We start from the raw sequence: 22,200 nt of genomic DNA, 5'->3' as shown, positions 1-22,200 counted from the left end.
CTGAGGAATTGTTCGGAATCACACCTGCAACTTTTCGCCATTCCCACGCGAAAAATATACCATTATCATCACCTTGATGAGTGGCAGTCTTCCACCGTGCGTTTCTCGCGTAACTTTCTGCCGCGCACTGTAAAACTCTGGAACGAACTGTCACCAGCAGTATTTCCGGACCTATACATAATACGACTTGCAAACCTTCAAGAAGAGAGCGTATTCCTTCTTAAAAGGCCGGCAACGCACCTGCAGCTCTTCTGATGTTGCGAGTGTCCATGGGCGACGGTAGTTGCTTACCATCAGGTGACCCGTTTGCTCGTTTGCCCCCTTTATTTCATAAAAAAAGGCTTCGCCACTGCTAACTGATGAATGAATTGAATATTTATATTTAACTGATGAACTGATGTATTGGGGGGATGTTAATAGCTTTAGATAATAAAAATACCAAGTATCAGAATAGAATATGAATATAATAATAGTTCAGTCGTTAATGTTGCGTCGTATTTTTCTCGAACAGTCTGTATCTTTCTCCCAGGTGTACTAGCGTGATGTTGGTGTTTCGTCGTATAGATGCGACTGTACACGCAAACAGATACATAGCGCCTTCTATGTACAAACCGTACAGGATCCGCACGTAGTTATTTACCTGGAATAAACTATATTAGATGGTGGTGTAATACGCATGTTTTGTAAGGTAATGGTACAATTTTTTGTATGCAGATGCTCTAGTTTTATTCAGATTTAAATAATATTTTAGATCTTTGGGAGTCTTTGGAGTTTGGTATAAGTATTAAGAAAGCCAACTGCCAAAAAGCAAGTCTGATAATGAGTCTAGGTGTAGACTCCGCACATACCTAGTTACCAGTTATTTTTTTATAAAAAAATCTTTGCTATAAAAACATTCTTTTGACAAGTAAGTAGATTGGTAAGTACTAATTTACATATATGTGACGAAATGTTTGTAAAAACTCAAGATGTCTTGCGTTTTCCATTAAGGGGAGGTTATTCCTAAATTAGCAGGTCGATGTCTGTCAGTGCGAATATCGACGTAAATGACATTGAAATAACATTCATATCAGCGCGCCTTTTATAGTGGCGGTTACGACGCTCGCCGCGTCCATGATAAGGCGAAATAGGAGAAAAAACCTTTTTACTTAGATAAAAAATAGTATAACTAAACATGTATCCGTACATTTCCCTGTAAAATTTTAATAGTAATCGAACTATCCAAATTATTTTTTTAATGAGTCCCTGTAAGTAAGTTATAAAACTCAAAATGTTTTTAAAATCGAGGTTGTTTCGGATTTTTTTTATCGAGTAAAATTATCTGTATTGTGTTTCTAACCATAAAAGTCACTAGTTAAAAGATGTATCTATACATGTATATATTTTTCAGTTTTTTTTAATGATGCTTTCTTTAAAAATTACTCATTCTAGAAACATGAATTTGGAATAACCTAGCCTTAACATACTCATAACCACTACATTATGATACGTATCCTCCTTTATAAAAATACGTAAATACTCACAAGCGCTAATCCTCCAGTAGTCGTAAATTCCAGGGGGAACATAATACATTCCAGGGAGTTTTTATTGCGCAGTACACCGAAACAAACGACGCCGAGCAGGTAGTAGGAGAATATTGCGATCGGCACGCACCGACCTACCAGCGCTACCTTCATACAGCGCTGAAAATAAATTGTTATTATGACCGAGTCAACGCACCTGTTGTATACCTAAAAGTTCTCTGCAGTTAGTCGAAGTCTTAAGTCGAAAAAGGCGAGAAAAATTTAAAGGAAAATGTAGAATCATGTATGGGCGTACCCAGGATTTCAGCTAGGGAGGGAGGAGCAGGAGAAGATGGATATTGAAACAAAAATCATGAAAATTGACTTATTAATCTGACTGAAAAGAAATTTTGTTTCCAACACTTCATTTTTCGCAGAGTTGGTAACACGTTTATTTCTACTAGCCAGGAAAATTTACGTTTATTTCATCTTCGTCGAATCGTAATAATACGTACAAATCGTACAATAGAGTTGAAAATCAGTGAAAATGACTCGATGTGTTCGATTCTAAAGCTCTATTACTAGCGTATATTTCCATTATTATGGATTTTCACCGGATCAAGTGATTTCAGACAAAAATGTCTCTGCTAATAAGAAAAGCAAGGAACTATCAATGGTTCCTAGTGTTATACTTACTATGGTCGTTCGTATACAAAAGGGTTTGTTCGGTTTCGCCGACGATGTAGATTTTTTTTCTGTAAAACCATTAATTTACAAGTTATTACAAGTATTACTTTAAAAATCTTAAGTGTAATCAAATCATTAATCAAGGATACCTCTATGATACTTGATTAATGATTTCATTTCTCAAATACACGTTAGGGGGATATTAGATTATCATACATATTGGATCCGAGATCATTGAGTCAATGATATTGGATAATGTAATTTAGACATATGATTCATTTCTTCCTTGATCATAGATTTTTGACATTTGCTGAGAGATTGGATCCAATACGGTCATATAAATAGGTGTTGCCAGTTATTTAATATAAAAAAGAGTTTTTAATTTCTTGTTCGTTAATATGTTTCAAATAATGTAATGTAATTATTTTTCTAATTATATACTTGGATAATCTTGCTGAAATAACAAAAAACAAGCCATATTAAAAATGACGATGTCTTTTAACAAATCGAACTCTCTGAGATCTAGTAACCCTGACGTGAGATCTAGTGACCTGTCAGCGTTAGCGCTCTCCATTGGCTATTGAAACCACATATGACGTAAAATAGGATCAATGAAATATGATAATGTAATATGCAGATATGATCAAATGATCATATATATTGGATCCTATATATGATCATAGAAATGATCATATATAAATGATAATGTAATACCCCCCTTAGTAAGATAGAGGCTCTATATTTTATTAACGTGTTTTGAGAAATGTTTGCTTGCACAAACTTTATATAAACATAAATTAGTTTAATAATAGATTTGGTTAGGCCTGTTAGACCTAATCGTTATGTTTTCAACTTTCACAAAGCGTAAAGTGTAAACTCCAAATAATTTGGAACTAACTTGTGCTGCAAAATTCAAACAGTGTGGTTTTGTAGTAATTAGAGAGTTAATTATCTGTGCTCGCACACTGCACTCATTGCGGCCTGTGGGCGAATGCCCTAATGCTTTATTATTGACTGCGAAAATATTTAGCTCAGGTTATTAAAGTACATAGGTATACATTTTAATGGTGAGGTCTGAAATAAGCAACATTTTAAGACCTGTAAAATAAAACTGGTGATAATTAAGTGAAGTTAAAGTTAACGCAACAGACATATTTTGGACTTTTTGTTTTCGTAGCCGGTTGTATATATTAGTAAGCCTGCACAGTACACATGTTGTCAATACTGAAAAGTGTCACCTTCTTCGTGCCAAGGCTTTTTACAATACTCATAGTTGGGGAGGGGAAGAGGGGATTTCGGGAGTAGCTCGAGCGTGTCAGATTAAGCTTGTATAGGCTTCCGCCATGTGTCTAGTTGTCATGGTATAGTCTAAATCAGATTTCTCATGTGGTAGGTTAAATTTTTTTTTTTAACATTGAAATGTCATCGGATCTGTCAGATTAAGATACTGGATGTTTAGTATACCCCAAATAAGCTTCCATATGAAGCACTGACGATTCAAAGGTTTGGTAAGCCTGTAGGTAGATACATTTTAAAATATAAAAAAGTAAAGCTTCATATTTTCCTAACTAAGCTTCGCAGATATTTTATTTTGTACTAAACTAAATGATTCAGTCCTTGCTGTCTAAAATATATATTTATAACTGACTTAAATAAGCAATTTTCTGAATATATTCTCTTTTTTTAAACTTTAAAATGCCTGCAGTTTCTGAACCCACCGCTAAAATAAAAAACGCTCTTATTATTTTTTAATCAGTTTTGTACACCTAATGTACAACACCTACTAAGTCTCCATGACGCTCGAGTGACTACAAAAATAGCACCCTCCCCTCCTCTACTATGAAGTATCAGTAAAATATCGCTAACAACTTTGTAAAATTACTTGCCTTTATTGATAGATGTGTTGGCGGAAGCAGTTAGTCGTGTATTTTTCTCTATCTCCAAATATCGCGTATAGCTCTCTACTTTAATAGCGACGTAGGTACTGGCATTCATCACTGGAACACAATATTATTATAACATCCATACTGATATAATAAATGTGAAAGTATGTCTGTCTGTTACGTCTTCACGCCCAAACCGCTAAACCGATTTTGATGAAATTTGGTACTTTGAGTCCCGGGAAAGGACATAATATGATATTTTTATATATATATAATTGAGGAGAGAGGTGGAGGAAAATATAATTTAGGCGCAATGGGGTTGCGGGCGTCATCTAGTAATTTAATATTTGCACCATAATGGTATACCTAAAATCTACGTACTATGATGAATTTACTCTAATACACTCTACTAAAGTGTCCGATTTTATGACACGGAAAATAAAATTGTTAACTTTGATCACTTTCGAATAAAATAATGCCATAAACATCGCTTTATGTCCGCTCAGACTACGGCGAGGTATAACGTTTTTTAGATCTTTTTGTGCGTGATATTTTATACTCTCTTTTTATTAATATTGTGAATTATTCTCGGGAATATGAAAGCGGGTAAAATGAGTTCAGAGTTATAATATGTGATACTGAATACTATATTATACACAGGGGCGTAGCTACCGCCGTATATGCCGTATCAATTATACCTACAGGGCCCCCGGGCCACAAGTGCGTTAGCAAAAACTTGACAAACTTTGAATTTCTTTTATTAAATTCACAAAATATTAGTATAAAGTAAAAAAGGCAATCTTTCCTAAGGGCCCGCAAACAAATTTTATACTTAAGTCGTCATATAGGTCATTCTAAAATCTACGAATTAAAAATATGCAAATCACAGTCGGCAAACGATGTGTACTTACTGAGGTATATGTGTGTGGGAACGGCGAGTACGGCATACACTAACGCCAGGGTCCGGCCCCAAACCGTGTGGGGCACTGGAGCGCCGAAACCTGAAAATTTTGCTGTCAGTCACCAATAGTGTCCGACCGAAGGTCTATTTTTGGTCGAAGCCGAAGCCGAAGCCGATTAATCGGCAATCACCACAACCTTCGGCCGAAGCCGAAGCCGAAGGTTTATAATCTTAATCTCGACTCTCAGTAATTAATTTTGTTCAAAATTGTCTACAAGCTACAATGAATATCAAAATTATTTCAAAACTTCAATATTGAAGGTTTACTACAGAAGGTTTACAAAATGTAGGTAATTCTAGGAAAAAATGTAGCTGACCAGCTCATTCCCGAATGTTTTTTATACATTTAACTAAGCAGGCTAACAATTATTAAGGAGTGAGCACACTGAGACGGGCCGTGCCGGGGCTCAGCGTGCCGGGACTCATCGCAAAAATCCGCCTCCATACAATTTGTATGGAAGCGGATGCGCGTATCGCACACTGTGTCGGGGCGCAGCGGATTTCCGCTTTCATACAAATTGCATAGAGGCGGATTTTTGCGATGAGCTCCGGCACGCTGAGCCCCGGCACGGCCCGTCACAGTGTGCTCACTCCTTTAGTGTATGTTCCATCTGATGGAAACTGGTTACCGTAATGCCTTGCGTCGTCTGCAACACCAGCGGTGCTACTGGTGCGTTGCCGCGTCAAGGGGTGTAATAAGGGGATGGTGGATGTGTTTACAGACCTCTCACTTACTGAACGAAGCATAGAAGCGGTAAAGCTACTATTCAATCGACAATCAGAATTAGGCTACAACGCATCGTATTTTAGTTATTAGCCAAAAACCAAAAATTTAGACTTTTGTCACCCTCCCCTCACTCCTGATCACCTCCTATACTTAAAGACTTTTAGTATTTTTTGTCGCTAAGCACCCTGAATAAGTTGCAGCAGAAATGTCTGAGGTTCCCGCTCACGCATTCTACAACTACTTTATTGACTGTACTATTATAAAAAAATAATTTCTTTATTATTTCGCAAATAACAATAATTAGACCAATCGGTCTATTCGAGTAAAACAATCAGTCTTTGTTTTACTCGACTAGACCGAAACTAGACTAAAAAATAAAATAAACAAACGGTAACTTCTTAATAAAAAAATTAAATGATTTATTAAGAAGTTAGTTTTTCTTTATTGTATTTGACAGTGACTCCCAGCGCCCTCTCCATACACGACCGGTCCGTCGCGTCGCTCTCGTCTCGTCACGATTCACATTTCACACAGTCTTTCGTAACAGTTCGTTCAATTTCGACGGTTGCTCGGACCTTCGGCGAATCCTTCGGCTTCGGCCGGGTTTTAGGCACCGAAGATGGTTTTTTTGGCCGAAGGCTTCGGCCGCCGAAGCCGAAGCTTCGGTCGGACACTAGTCACCAATATTATTGACCTTTATTATATTTACCTTTAGGGAGATCGCAGACGACAGACTTTTTGTGCGATCGCAGACTCGATCGCACAAAAAGTCTGACGTCTGCGATCTCCCTTATTGTCAATCTACGTTCAAATTATTATGCAATAACATAATAATTTAGTTAACAATAGCAACCCTAGATTTAAGTTAACAAACATCAAAGAGGAAATCGTTTGGAGGATAAAAAATTTGCAATAGTTTTACTAAAATATACAGTGTGTAACAAAAATAAGTGATAATACTTTAGGGTCTGTACGTGTTCCATGTAGAGAGTTCACTGTGAAAGTAGCAGCGCTGAAAGACGAAAAAATTTTTTCACTTTTGTATGGGCAAAAGCCCGACCGTCACGTGTTTCCCCATACAAAAGTGAAAAAAAATTTTGGTCTTTCAGTGCTGCTACTTTCACAGTGAACTCTCTACAAGAAACAGGTACACACCCTAAAGTATTATCACTCATTTTTACTACACCCTTTATAGAGACACAGAAGCTTATAGTCGTACAAAACATGTTCATATTTTTTCTGAATCAATTTCTGCGAACCTTGGTATTTTATTCATAACTGAGACACTGATCTTAATCAATAGTTTTAACCTTTTGCACTTTCAAATGAAATGACTTACCCAACGCTGTCATAACGTAAACTGTGAAAAGGAACGCTCCAGACAGGTTCCAGAAACATCCAGACTTAATCTGAGCGCCGAGACCGACCGCGTTCATAGTCAGTCGGCGCTCATCCTCTATCCTCCTCTCGATCGCATACCGCCATTTTGGCGAAATAGGTGTTATCTGAAAAATATAACTAGTAATAGTAATATTGTTAGATATGTATATATTGTTTCTATGCAGAAGACTACGAATCAGTACTGTGCCAAATTTAGAATATTCGAATAAGACTTAGTAATAATAATATGCTTTGGTAATATTATTACCTAGGCAGGTACTAGGTATACCAAACACACCATGGGTATCGGGTCAAGAATACATCAAATGTAAGTAACTCCAGTAGGTCAAAGTTGGAATTTCCCAATATACTCGTAAACCGTAAAAAAATTGTTTCATTGTTGAAGTTTAAATTAAATCCGGTGGAGATACCAGATATAATTTATGTCAGATTCTGAGTGAGGATTATGGAGGATAATATTTAATATGAAACACTTATTCGAGTGTGCGCCTGGCTTTACTAAATTCTTAATCCCTCGGGAAATTTTAATTAAAGGCTTTCGTTGATAGGGACCGCATTGTACAGCTTTCGCGACATTTAGCTTCACCTAAACTTAAAATGAATTCGATTGTTTTAAGATTAAATATGGACTGAGAAATCAGCTTGAAACATTGATAAGGATTTTGTAGAGATTGTCGACTTTGGATAAATTATACTTAATATATATTCTTTTCCTTAAACATTTTGAAATAAGTAATACGATTATTATAAATTTTATGTGTGACAAGATAAAATGTAGCATACATAATATTATTATAACTTACAAAATGTGTAATAAACTGGTGACCGTTTCGCACCTATAACGATACAATACGGTCAAACTACAACCTAGGGCAAGAAGACGGCAATAAATCGGATTCGGCAATAACCGTCCGACATACAACATCGTCCGATTCCCGCAAATCTATGGCTGCCCAGATACGATCACGTCACAAATCACTGGGAATTGCTAAATTGTTGTTGCGAAGTACTATCAGATGCTCTATTGAAGATTTTGCTCTATGCGAAATACGACGAAAGCCCAGAATTAGCATGCTGAAATTCGTGTTATCTCGACAGCCTTTTAATATTCGATATCGAAATTCTACCCACTGATATTACAGTTTTTGACTGATACGTACACTAGATGCACGTTAGGAAAACGGTTAAAGTATTTTAGTTCATTTTTGCGGGCATGTCAAAATCTTATTGCAGATTGCAGATTTTGGTGTACCCACAAAAATGAACTAAAAATACTATTTGGACCATTTTCCTAATGTGCATCTAGTGTACGTACCAGTTTCCAAACTGTCCATTGGGATATAACTACGTGAAATAATTGACATGGGGAAGAGGGGAATTTCCACGAAATATGTAAGTTTATTTAGATGCAACTATCACCTCCTCTCGGCTCTGTTTCGGGGAAATATAAGAGAAGATTAATTGAACTGTCAGCCGTCAGGCGTAGGTATATCAACACAATTAGTAATGAATGTTTTATGCAAGTGGAACACGCTGCGTAGTTATTAGACTTATAGTAATGATCAATCCAACACAGGTGATGGATAATCTGGAAGATTGTCCTGTAAGACATGGTATAGTGTGTATGTGTAATGCTTTTAAAGTAATAGCGATAGACTAAAATAAGTAGCTGAAAAAACAGTTTATTTTATATACTGCTACATAATATATTGTCTACATATCCGCTTCCTAAATTATAGTATCTTATGAAAACAGTATACTTTGTTTGTTTGTTGGAATAAAACAAACAAATCTACGGCCGAACATAGCACAGGAGGTACTACGTTCGGCCGTAGATTTGTTTGTGATTTTTTTGTCCTTTTTTGGAAGTCGGTTAAAAAAGCAGCCTTCATGTTAATTCATTCACTGAAATGAAATGAAAATATTTATTTCTAAATAGGTTAACAAAGTTAACACTTTTAGCACGTCTACACGAGGCCTACCACCGGTTCGTTAACTAACCCGGCGAGAAGAACCGGCATAAGAAACTCGCACGGGGCCACCTTTTACCAAAAAAGTGGAAAATAACAATAATAGCTTAAACTAACTTACACTAGGTATGTGTGTTCTAAATGTGTGTTCTAAAAATGTGGTTCATTTATATAAAAGCCGCCGATGATTTGTCAGCTTATTACAATACAATATATTATTGTAAGTCATACTATAATAATGTAGAAGTAGCTTTGCAAGCAGCCATCCTACTCCTCTATGCTTAGGCAGTAGGCACAACCTTTCGAAGTGATATTTAAATATGATATTGTTTTAGTACCGTAGAAAAATACAATATTATTTTAAATTGTAACTAAGTATGATATAAAAGATATATTTTGCAAGTGGATAATAAACTTTGCCAGTCGTTGGAATAGCGCCAAAGATGAACGGAAACACGAAAGTGCCTTATTGAAAGTGAATTGTTGTCGAGTTGTATTTTCTTTATAAACAAAATTATTTCAGTTCTTATGAATCAGGACCTAGTCATTTATTCAGTCATTTTGTACATGCTTTTCGATATATTTATATGTGCACAAAGAGTTCGTCTAATATAAAATACTTAAATCGAATATTATTATAATAAATATCAAATGGGTTAAGTTAACCTTACTTAAAAAACAAGCATTACTTACAATAAGTACGTAACGTATATAAAAAAGGGTACACAACTTATTTGCGTGTATAATAAAGAACGTAACTCAGGGCGGCTGTGCCTCATGATAATACTCCTATGTGTATATCGCCCGAGGGGTGTATTACGTAAACATTGTTGTCGTAAATTACTTGATACACTGATAGCAGTTTGACTATAACTTTGTAATATCATGTATGAATCTCTAAAATAATGAAGATGAAGGGAGAGACAACATCGATTCACATATAAGTTACAAATTGCAATTAAATCTCTAATAATATTATAATGATTGTGAATGTAATTTTGTTTGTTACGCTTTAACGTGAAAAAAAATTTCAACAGTCCAAAAATAGGGATATAACTTTTGCTATCGTCGCGGGATAAAAATAGTAATTCCTTCATTAAATAAAAGGCATACAATACTGGATTTAATCCATCAAGCCCCTAACAATTGAAAATCTATTGTGTCTGCGATTCCCACGATCGAGGTATTAAATCTAAGAGGCAACTAGTGGATACGTCACAGAGCACGGCTTGCCTAAATCACTGTCTGACTGGGAGTTGAACATTAGACTGTAGTTTACGACTGAATTTAGAGCTTCCGGTTTTCACATTGGTTACGAAAACTACAGTGAAGAGTTAATCTTTGGCAAGAATATACTCAAACATAAAATTCACTGTTTGTTTGGATTCATAAGCTCTGGAACGCAATGGACATAGGGTACTTTTATCTCAGGAATTGGTAAATTGATTCCCGCTGGGTTTCCTCTTTCGAACTCGCGGTAGTGTCTTATATCTATAATAATATTATAAATGTAATTGTCTAACTGTTACCTCTGTTTTTGAAAAAATGAGTTAGGGTACTTTCAGTCCCCATGTAAACTAAACTTCTAGCAAATGATAAAGACAATATAAGAGATCACATCCTGTGGCGATAGCGCATTTACTAAGTTATATCTGAGTCATAATAATAGCCGGGTTTCATAAATATGCAACCTAATAACGGTGGTGTAAACGCCGCGGCGGGCGCCGCAGTAATAAGCGAACCCTGATTAATTATAACGGGGGTTCCCCAGCGCCTGGGGGTGAGGGGGGGTAACCGTACAGATTGCACCATTACACCGGATTTACAAAACCGCTACTAAATTCAACAACAAGGGAGGAATTCTCAGATTCAGTACAGCTTGTTTTTAGCTTGTTGTAACTATGATCGTATTTACCTGTTTAATGTTTATTCTTCTGGACTAGGCTGACATTGCAGGAATGCCAGATATGCTTGGTCAACCATACGGACTTTTAAAAACATCAATCAAAATAGTATACTAATTTACTGTACGTTAATTCTAGCCAATTAAGAAAACATTTTAAAATGAAAGAAAGTTAAATATCAACATCAAACTAATTGAGAGGTCTGAGGACTTTCTGAACTACGAAATTCTCGTTTCGCTCCGAGTTAACTCTGTAAACATCTGTAGGAGCATAAATTAACATTTTTATTCGCGACGCTCGCCGACTTTCTATAAATCGGAATATTTAAGACGCATTAAAATTCTGAGCGCTTGTAAAATTGAATCGGCAGTCTCGCCCCCATAGATATAGAACATCTAATACGCGTGTCACGTACATTTGATTGGATTTATTATGAGTTCCTACACATTTTAATTGGATACTAGATTTAGCAGTAAATCTCGCGCGAATCCGTTCCAAATTCCAATTAATCTGTATCATAACTCTGTTATATATTACCGAAGTTTGATATAACAATTTGTAAACTTTATTGATTGCATGTGGTATTTAAATTAAAATTGTTTATTGCTTCACTCTGCACATATGATGTTATTTCATAATATGAACTATGAGGAAGGATTCTAACACTTCAACACTATTTCCACGCCTGATAGGCAGAAATTTTGTACCACAGTAAACTTGTACCACCTTATAAAAATGTCTTGGAAATAAATAAATTCTATTTTATTCTAAAAATCGGCCCAGTGCGAGTCGGACTCGCGCACGAAGGGTCCCGTGCCGATACAGAGCAAAAATAGGCTAAAAATTGTGTTTTTTGTATGGGAGCCGCACTTAATTTTTTATTTTATTTTAATATTATTATTAAATATTAAAGTACACATATGACAAAAGAATGTGTGAAAAACTCAAGTCCCTACCTCTTGCCATTATTGCTATAGAGCGACAAAGGCCGAAAAAATCACGTTTGTTGTATGCGAATTGCGAACCCTACTTAAATATTAATTTTATTTTGTTTTCAGTATTTGTTGTTATAGCGGTAACAGATATACACAATCTGTGAACATTTCAGAAGTCTAGCTATAGCGGTTCTTGAGATACAGCCTGGAGACATACAGACGGACAGACAGATGGAAAGACAACGAAGTCTTAGTAATAGGGTCCCATTTTTACCCTTTGGGTACGGAACCCTAAAAAACAACTGAAGAATTACCGCAAACTGATAGTAGTGGCCTTTTGTAGAATTGTACGTAGCAGAAGCACGTAGAGCTCTGGTAGCATTGCAGTTGCAGTGTGCGTAGAAAACTTAGAAAGGTCACATGACCTTCATGAAATCTACATAGATTTTACATAGCACCTTGTAGAGTCGTAGCAAAAGGGTGTAGACTGTAGAGCTGTCGTCGCACTGTGTATATTCGTAGCACGAATGTATAGATAGAGCTGTCATAGCAGTCTGTAGCGTCGTCGTAGCAGGAAGGTGTAGACCTTTTGTAGCAGTTAGTAGCGTCGTAGCAGCAGTGCGTAGAGCTATCGTAGCAGTTTGTAGCGTCGTAGCAGGAGTACGCTGTCGTAGCAGTCTGTAGTGTCGTCGTAGCGGGAAGGTGTAGACCTTTTGTAGCAATTTGTAGCGTCGTAGCAGGGGTGCGTAGAGCTATCGTAGCAGTTTGTAGCGTCGTAGCACGAGTGCGTAGAGCTGTCACAGCAGTCTGTAGCGTCGTTGTAGCAGGAAGGTGTAGACACTTCGTAGAACTTTGTAGCGTCGCGTCACGCGTCACGCGCGCGTCACGCGCGTATATACAGGTTTTTTCAACATAAGAAATAACTTCGTTCCATTCGGGTGTCCCTTGACGCCTCTTAAGTTTATTTCCTTTTATATTATTTTTGCTTTGTATTTTCGAGAAAAGTACTCGCCATCGGTATTCATAGCCTTATTAAATGGATGTATCCAGTATCTTCTGTGTCGTATATTTAAAACCGAGTAATGTTTTCTTAATAACAAATAAGCAATATGTTTCTTTCGACGATCCATGCCAGCGACACGTCCACCGCGACGCCGCAACGCACACTGCCAATTTCAGTAGTGCGGCGCCTCAACGCGGTTATGTGTTTCGGCCCTTAGTTTCAAATTACATCGCATTTTAGTCGGAAAATCATGATTAGTTTTGTGTATTTCAGCAGCTACAAAAGTTTTTGAACTCGATGCTAACGCTAATTAAAGAGACCGGTATCAAATTGCAAAACCTGATCACCGAGCTCAACTAAATACATATAATAAAGTTAATGAATGAATTGTTTTAAAAAACTTTTACATTTATTAATTTAAGAATGCACAATATTCTTGTAATTCATACATAAATAAATTTTTAATAAAACAGAAAGTTTTCTTTTTAAGAAAATGAGCGAGTTATGTTGAAAATAAAATGTTTTTAATAAAAACGACTTTCATAAAAGATAAACTGCTTTAACAAACTAGATATTTCATCGCATTCTTTTTAATCTTTTTTCACTACCACGTCTTTTGTTCTATTAAAATCTAAATATATTAAGGAAGCCTTTTATACTACAAAGCTACTCAAAAGACTCTTTAGTGCCAAATACTAGGTACTTTACGTGTAAAAAGAATTTCATAGCTCATTCGATTTTCAAGTCTTCTATTCCCTCGTGATTTCTTTCAGGACAACTCTTACGAACACATAATCGGATTACATCTTAAGAACACGTGTAGGTAGCCACAAATCTTATATTTTTGCCAGGCTCTCCCCGGAGAGGGCCATAGAGGGGGAGGAGAGTGGGGAGGGGAGTGGGGAGGGGAGGTGGTGTGGGGGAATTTGCATGTGCGGCGCGAGTGTCACATCGACTCGTTTCCGATACATTAGACGTGACATGGGTTGAGGAATCCACAAACGAGCACCACGGTGGCCACACGATACAATCTTGTGCGATCTTTAGGCAAAATGGTAAGGTTTGGTTAAGTTTTAAAAAAATGTGTCAATAATAATATAATGGGTGTTGCCTTTAGGGTTGTTACTTTATAATCAGTAAACATTGATTATAAAGTAACAACCCTAAAAGTCGTAATTATTCGCTGGGAAATGTTTTAAAATCGTATTTTATATAGTTTTATGATTTTCAGGGCGAGTGAAGCCGGTGAGGCAAGTACAATTGAGTACTGACTATTTAGTCAGTACTCAAGATGCATCTCGGTCTCAAGACATGGTTAAGGCTCTGTGATTGGTTGGCTGTCAAAATTTGGACCAATCACAGAGCCGAACCGCGACTTGAGACCGGGTCGCATCTTAAGTAATGACTATTTATACCGGCCCTAGTATATATCACAACCTTTGCATTTTAAGGTACACTTTACGGAAAAACTATCACGCCTATTGATTTGTGCTTTAACATAGTAATTTTTATTTATATGTAGATGTGTTATCATCAGTCAGTCAATGTTTTTCATATGTAGATTTGTTATCACCAGTCAGTCAAGGTGTGACGACGCGAGCTCTCACAAAGCTCGGCTTTTAGCTAGTTTAGTCTTTGTTTAATTTTTTCGACAACTAATATTATATCTTCGTTGCTCAAGTCAATGACTAGAACAAAAACTAACTCTTGCAAAGTATATACTCTACGCGCTAAAATATGTGTGTTCTCTAAGTATATCCATTACTAAAAAAGCCTGAAACTGTAAGACCTGATTTCACAACAAATTAAATTTTTGACAATAAATTCAAATAATGTTTTTATCTCTTAATATTATAGAACCATCGTCACCACAGCTAAACATACTTTTGAATTTTACCATACATCGATGTAAGTGCAAGTAGCCTGTTACCACTCACACTATGTAGGGATAAAGTTTATGTGTATCGGATCAGGGGAGCACGCTCCATAAATCGAAACTAAACTAAGTTAACTCTATGCTTTTATGGCAAATGTATGCACGGGGTAGCCATAAACATTGCTTCGGAGACCGACAAGGAATTAGCTAAAAATAAACACGATATTAGAGATTGCAATGAATCGAATACAAGATAGAATAGTTGCAGTGCGATTCAGCTTTTAGGTTCAGAAGAGTTAAAAGCTAAAATAAAAGTGAAATTAATAACAATTATCCCTTTAAAGAGCAAAAAGCAAAGACTTATAACTTTCTTAATATCGCAACCAGAAAAAACGCATTTTACAAGTAAGTAAGTACTTTACCTACTTTTTCAGTATTACCCTACCGCGTTTCAGTCATTAATCCTAATACAACCATTTCCTTAATCTTTACGAGTTGAAAGCCCAATGCGAAATCCCTGGCGAAAGCCTTACAAATTGTCGGAGATGTGTCATGATCCCGCTGTCGCGCATTATACATACATTACTGACCTGATTTCGGCAAACGTAAAAACCGGCCAAGTGCGAGTTGGACTCGCCCATGGGTTCCGCAGCAGCAATTAGCTTTATTTTTATGAAATTAAAAGGTTTTTGATTTATTTTTATATTTCAGTTGTTTCATGAAAGTTAAATTAATGTTTACGATTTATGACGTATAAAAAAACTACTTGCTAGATCTCGTTCAAACTAATTTTCGTTGGTAGTTTTTATAGTAATGTACATCATATATTTCTTTTATATTTATTTTTATACTTATCATGAAGTTAGGGGGGGATACATTACCACTTTGGAAGAGTCTCTCTCGCAAACTATTCAGGTTAGAAAAAAAATGATATTAGAAACCTCAATATGATTTAAAGACCTACTCGTATTCATAGATACCCCACACGCATAGGTTAGATGAGATACATTTTTTTTTGTTTCAGTTGTACCTATGGGGACCCCTAAAATTTTTTCGTTTATTTTTTAGCCCCCTACGTTTAATTTATTATTACACCTCACCAAAATCTGTAATTCGAAGAAGTTCTTTTGTATGTATATCTCATATAAAAGAACTTTTATAGACATATTGACTTGTACAAAAATATTTTTATAACTTTCGAATGGATATTGTTTTGTGACAATGATCGGCGGCGACTTTCACATTTATTTTTCCACGAAGAAAAAATATCTCTAGTTTTATTTTTATTGAGTGCGTCTAGATTAGGTACTACTCATCTTTAAATATAAACCTCTGTGGCTCAGTTGGTTGGCTGTTAGTAGCTCAAGCCGGGGGTCGCGGGCTCGAATCCCGCCGACGGAACAAAAAGTGTTTCAAAAGTTCCTGGGTCTTGGATGTGTATTAAATATGTGTATCATACAATAAAAATCTTAAATATATGTATAGTATAAAAGTATTAAATATATTTCCGTTGTTTGGTACCTGTAATACAAGTACTTCAGGTACTTAGCACAGGGCCAGACTGACGTGGTGTGAACAAAGAATTCTATTTAAACTGAGGGGTGTGAAGCGTCCATAAATATTAAATTATTAAAAATTAAAATTATTAAATTATTAAAACCCTTACAGTATCCTTTCAAGGAGTATTTGTCAAATAAAGCGACATTAACGTGCAAAATCCAGTAAAATTCCAATCCAAATCCAGTTGGCTTGATTTACCAATAGTTTGTCGGAAATAGTTTGAATGTCAGTCGCGGCAAGTGGGAGCATTGAATTCCTCGACAAGAAAATTGCGATCTCAAATACGATTCGGTTTCCAGGAGAGGGAAGGAAATAGATTTTAGTATTAAAACAAAGTATTCCAGTTCGCCAGATTTGCTGAGATATGTAAACATTTATTTGTATTTGCATTTTAGACTGCGCTTTCCTTTCCGCATGCAATGCATATTATTATTTTGCAATGAGTTATAATGTAAAAAGTAACTTTACGCGTAATTTTAAACTGCTAAGCGCTATCGCGTAAAATCAATGGCTAATAAGTAATAGAGCCCACATTGACCCACAAGTTCCGACGCGAAAGAAGACATAATTATATAGTGAAGTGTTAGTATTAAAGTCATCATCGACAAAAGACTCGATCCTTATTCAAATAATGTATTAAAATTGAAATCATAGAAATAGCTGTAGGCTTTAGCTGAAATATAAATAAAACATAGACATCACAATCACTCACTGCTTAAACTTGTCGTTACTAATAATTTTCAATTACGCTTATTTCCTTGTCTTATATAAACATACGTTTCCGCGAAACAAACCCTCCTTCCAAACAAAACATTGCATACCGTGAATGCGAGTGACGTGATACGATGACAACGTGACACCGTCACGTTGTCACGTGTTTAATGTTTCATCGTGTGCAAAGTTCAGAGATAAATCACTATTACTGTGATTTACTGATTCCAAATACTTTATTCGGCTTTATCATTATTCAGAAAGGTGACGGTGTGTATAGAATAAATAGACAAAAGGAATTCAATATTATTTATTGAGTTCCTTCGAAAACAACATTGTGGGTGACATAAACGCCTTAGAAAATACTATTATGCGTGTAATTCTACTTTAGTATTTCCTGCTTACGTGTGTTTTCTGTCACTTGTATACAGGGTGTAACAAAACTAAGTGATAGTACTTTAGGGTTAGCACGAGTACATTGTAGTTTTCGTAACTCGTTTATACATACAAGGTGTAACAAAACTAAGTGATAATAGTTTAGGGTGTGTATGTGTTACTTGTAGAGAGTTCACTGTGAAAGTGCCAGCGCTGAAACACGATTTTTTTTCACTTTTGTATGGGAAAACTCGTGACGATGGGGCGCTTGCCCATACAAAAGTGAAAAAAAAATGTGGTCTTTCAGCGCTACTACTCTCACAGTGAACTCTCTACAAGGAACACATACACACCCTAAAGTATTATCACTTAGTTTTGTTACACCTTGTATAAACGAGTAATGAAAACTATCACATTTTGGTGAATTTTGTTTTTCTAAATAAACTATATTGTGTGTTAACTTCGAATATAAGGAGTTTGCAGTACTAAGTCCAATAATTTCCAATTAAGGTTCAGAAGAAATTAAAGCATACTTAAGTATCAACAAAAGTTATTATTATCTAAAACTTCCAACGCATTAATTTCATTCTGTTACATTCATAATATATTTCGTTTCATGTCGATACCGGGAGTTGATTAGTTTAGGAGTGCTGCCTACGCTTCACTTTTGCGTATATTAAGATATTCACGATGTCTCTAACTTGTAACTTATCTTAACTTACTCGGGGAGAAAGTTACGTGGAATGTAAGAAAACATTTTAATACATATTAATGCTGTACACTTTCTAAACGGCGTATTATATTAAGATTAAATATGCCGTTTAGTAGAAAATGACATAATGGAGAGGAAAATTTGAGGCAGAATTCACTTATCGAAAAATACTTCCGATGTATCAAATGATGTATTACATTTTCCCATTTGTATTTAGCAGGAGGTTGATATGTTTTGGGTTGGCAAATTCTCAGAAAATATAAGGAAAATCGCGGTGTGAATGATGGATCGAATTTCATAAATATGTTGGGAAGATCCTTGTATAGATATATCAGTTCATCTGTTATATAATCCGCCCTTTTGCTGCTATTTGCTTGGGACTGATGTTTGATAGATCTATCTACTTTTTCTTGTTCAATTTATCTGAAAGATGTACGCTACATTATAAGGTCAAGCAAAGTCAAATAAGGGTATTTTAAGACCTCCAAAATGGAGGGGTTATAAAGACTTCTATTCGTGTAAAGGCGTCAAGGTAGAAAATGTATTATTTTACTCGAAAAAAAAACACCCTTTCAAATGGTTGAGTTTGCATTTGGCGGTCGGTCATATACATGAGATGTATAATTTTTGTGTATAAGGTAATTATTTTTGTGCCCTAAATGACTTAATATAGGCCAAAAAAGTGTTTAATTTAATGATACCTAATGTACCACATGTGTGTTAGTTTGATGATCTGAATACGTTATGTTTACAAGCAGCATAATTTTTGTGCTAACGCGGTTATAAGGAAAACATTGAATCAGACTTATCCATTAACACAACTAGATACTAAATAACTCTAGATCGAAAAGAAGAACGAAACAATTATTAAATCTTTCTTAAAATTTCATAACAAAGTCTCGGGCTGTATAAAAATTTGATCACGTTGAAGGGATGAAAATATTAAAGTAAGTACGCGTAGTTCTCTAGGGATTTCTTTATTTTGTGCTCTCATTTCCAAGATGGAGTGATATTGAATCTTACGACACGTCTGCGAACTCGTGAGGACACTCGATAACTTGAGAGGAACGGAATTAATTTTCTACCGTTATTATTTTCCAATCTATTCTAAAGTTTCATCTTAGGCTTTTTTTATAAAAATAGATGATCGTTTACAATGTATCGATTCTTTCGATAAGAGTAAGTTATAAATAAATCAAAATATAAGTTATGGATATATGTATCGAATTCATTAATATTATTATTTTGCTGTAATAGTGTTCTAGAAGTGTTATATTTGTTAACCTATTTAGAAATAAATGTTTTGATTTTGTAAAGTGTATAATAAAAAAATGTATGTAATATTATAGTGTATTGTCTAGAGACAGCCTGTAGTCTAGATGTTCGTCTGGATGCTAGGTATAGATGCTAGGTCTATAATCTATAACCGTTTTGCATTTGAACTAAATTTACAACTCCCTATAGGTCCCGTAGTTCTAAACAATAGTATTTAATACCATTTTCGGTATTGTTTGCAGCTTAAATTAATGGCGTATTTGTAGTCATACAAACTGCGTAATTTATTCTACAATAACGGCTATCCGCAATTGCCAGCTAAAATAAATTATTATTAACTATCCCATACTATTATGACGTCATAATATTATCAATATTATTACCAAATATGTTAAATATTTAGATAGGTTTAAACCTATCTAAATATTTAACATATTTGGTAAGCATTATAGTCTAAGGTAAGGGATAGTTAAAGTGTAAGTGTTACATCACAAACGTTACATCAAATATTAATAACAAACATTATTTAGCACAATCATGTTTATCAGTAAATACACTCACCTGTCGTAACTCCGTAGCTAAATCTATGACGAGTTGATTTTGATCTCTTTCAAAATTTAACGACACTTGAAGTTCGTTTGGACCTGAATGAAAAATGTTTTAGTCCGTATAATATAAAAAATATTTTGAGCAGTATGTAGAGTGCAGAATTAAAAAAATAAACATGAACATTGAAAAATTAAAAAGTTAACAAATTTTTTAAAATGATGCCTAATAATTGCTGGATAATATTTGTGCAGCATTCTACGAGTATATTATAGTTTTGTAGCCTTTTTTTTTTTTATGAAATAAGGGGGCAAACGAGCAAACGGGTCACCTGATGGAAAGCAACTTCCGTCGCCCATGGACACTCGCAGCATCAGAAGAGCTGCAAGTGCGTTGCCGGCCTTTTAAGAGGGAATAGGGTAATAGGGGAGGGTAAGGGGGAAGGGAAGGGAATAGTTGAGGGTAGGGAAGGGAATAGGGTAGGGGTAAGGGGATTGGGCCTCCGGTAAACTCACTCACTCGGCGAAACACAGCGCAAGCGCTGTTTCACGCCGGTTTTCTGTGAGAACGTGGTATTTATCCGGTCGAGCCGGCCCATTCGTGCCGAAGCATGGCACTCCCACGTATAATAAATTATATACAATTATATATTTATATTAGCCTGAAATTATATACGCATTACGCATGCTATAATTATTACTTGATAAGTTTAATTAAAATGTGGTTAAAAGTAATGAAATGCAACATGCATTTCATTACTTTTACACACGTCGAGTTAATATCAGACCGCCGGCACTTGTGCGGCACATTGTTTTACTGAACGCATTCATGTTTTTTCGCATTTCAGCCAACTGACACTAGAATAGCGAGCTCCATATAGCAGAAAAGTAAGCGTCGGGGCTGTATTTTTACAAAGATTGTATAATATCGAGGCCCCAAGCTGACGTTTATATTGTGTGTTCGCAACTTATTTTTACATCTTTTTGTTGCAAGTTATCGTTTCCAATTCGAATAGAATGGATGGAAAAAACTTTGACTATACTAAATTTACCTTCGAAAGATTCGATCAAAAACACTGCTACGAGCGTCCATATAGTCAGGAATGTGGCTAGACCCACTTGGCACAGTACACATCTTATAACAACAGAGCAAATAGACTCTCCGGGCAATTTCGGGGCAGGACATATTCTAAGCCAAGTCTCGGCCACCTAAAAATACATTTTCCTTGATATAATTGCAGTTATTCTACCATTCAAATTAATAACGTATAAAATATACTTGTACAAAATGTTAGTGCTCACTTGAGGAAAGATTTGAAGTGAATTTACTCTATTATGTGTCCTATCGGTTTCGCTTCTATCTATCATAGCTACGAAGTTTTCACGTGGAGTGTCTCTCGGTGCACATCTTTCGTTTATTATTTTATTGTATAGTTTATTCAGTTTTGCTTCATGTCGTACACTACCACTGTCACAGGCGCCGGGTAGCGCGACTTTATGCTCCTCGTTTATTTCACTTCTCACATTACCTTTTATTATAGTTTTGACGTCGAAATCTTGTCCATCTAGTTTTACTGTCCTATCAAAACTGAAGGGCACCACTCCCGTCCGTTCACCTTTATTTTGATACTTCGCTTTCCTGTACAGCGGTTTCACGAATTTGAAATTGTTTTTGAACCGCTCGCGGATCGGTGTTTTCATTGCAACGGAGCGTTTAAACGAAAATCTAACAAAATACTGTTACCAAAAGCTGTAGAGCGTGCAATTAATCGTTTTTCCGTAATTTCCTTAAATCGGAAGTGTTAGCTCATCAAAACATCAAAGTTCTGCGAACTGGGTTAAACTAGCACAAACTTGATGGACAAATAATTATTGTGTTTTGTTTATTACTCTTGTTTTTTACTATTTTGTGGTGAGTTTAGTTGTACGCTGTTATATAATATTCTTATCATGAGTTTGGAATGTTATTTCTAAACTATCTTTAATAAATATATCGTATTGTTGTTGCTTGAAAAGCTTAAAGTAAATAAACTGTAAACATTTCTGTTTTTTAATAAACTGTGAACTTCACAATTTCACTTCCACTAATTGCTAATAAATAATAACAGAGTCGCGCTATCCAATTACAAAGAAGTTGGCTAATCAAGACGCATGGAGATTAAAAATGCTAGTT

General features: G+C 35.6%; 1 protein-coding gene across 2 annotated transcripts; it reads right to left on the bottom strand.

Annotated features, from left to right (window-relative positions):
* Positions 1-443: 443 nt before the first annotated feature.
* Positions 444-21,567, bottom strand: LOC121726192. 2 transcript variants are annotated; one of them, XM_042113424.1, is made up of 9 exons: positions 21,330-21,567; positions 21,080-21,236; positions 20,044-20,126; positions 7,100-7,265; positions 4,984-5,073; positions 4,076-4,186; positions 2,199-2,257; positions 1,524-1,682; positions 444-640 (listed from the first exon to the last, which is right to left on the bottom strand). In XM_042113424.1, exons 1-9 carry the CDS (start codon positions 21,393-21,395, stop codon positions 482-484), a joined length of 1,050 nt encoding a protein of 349 aa, XP_041969358.1. In that variant the 5' UTR covers positions 21,396-21,567; the 3' UTR covers positions 444-481. The 2 variants fall into 2 exon arrangements, with proteins under 2 accessions (XP_041969358.1, XP_041969360.1); XM_042113426.1 differs by having other exon boundaries at positions 591-650.
* Between the last annotated feature and the right edge of the window lie 633 nt (positions 21,568-22,200).

Source organism: Aricia agestis, chromosome 4 (assembly GCF_905147365.1).
Source record: "Aricia agestis chromosome 4, ilAriAges1.1, whole genome shotgun sequence".
NCBI classification, from domain to species: domain Eukaryota; kingdom Metazoa; phylum Arthropoda; class Insecta; order Lepidoptera; family Lycaenidae; genus Aricia; species Aricia agestis.
Note: the sequence above shows the minus strand (reverse complement) of the source record. Positions and strands in the feature narration are given on the sequence as shown.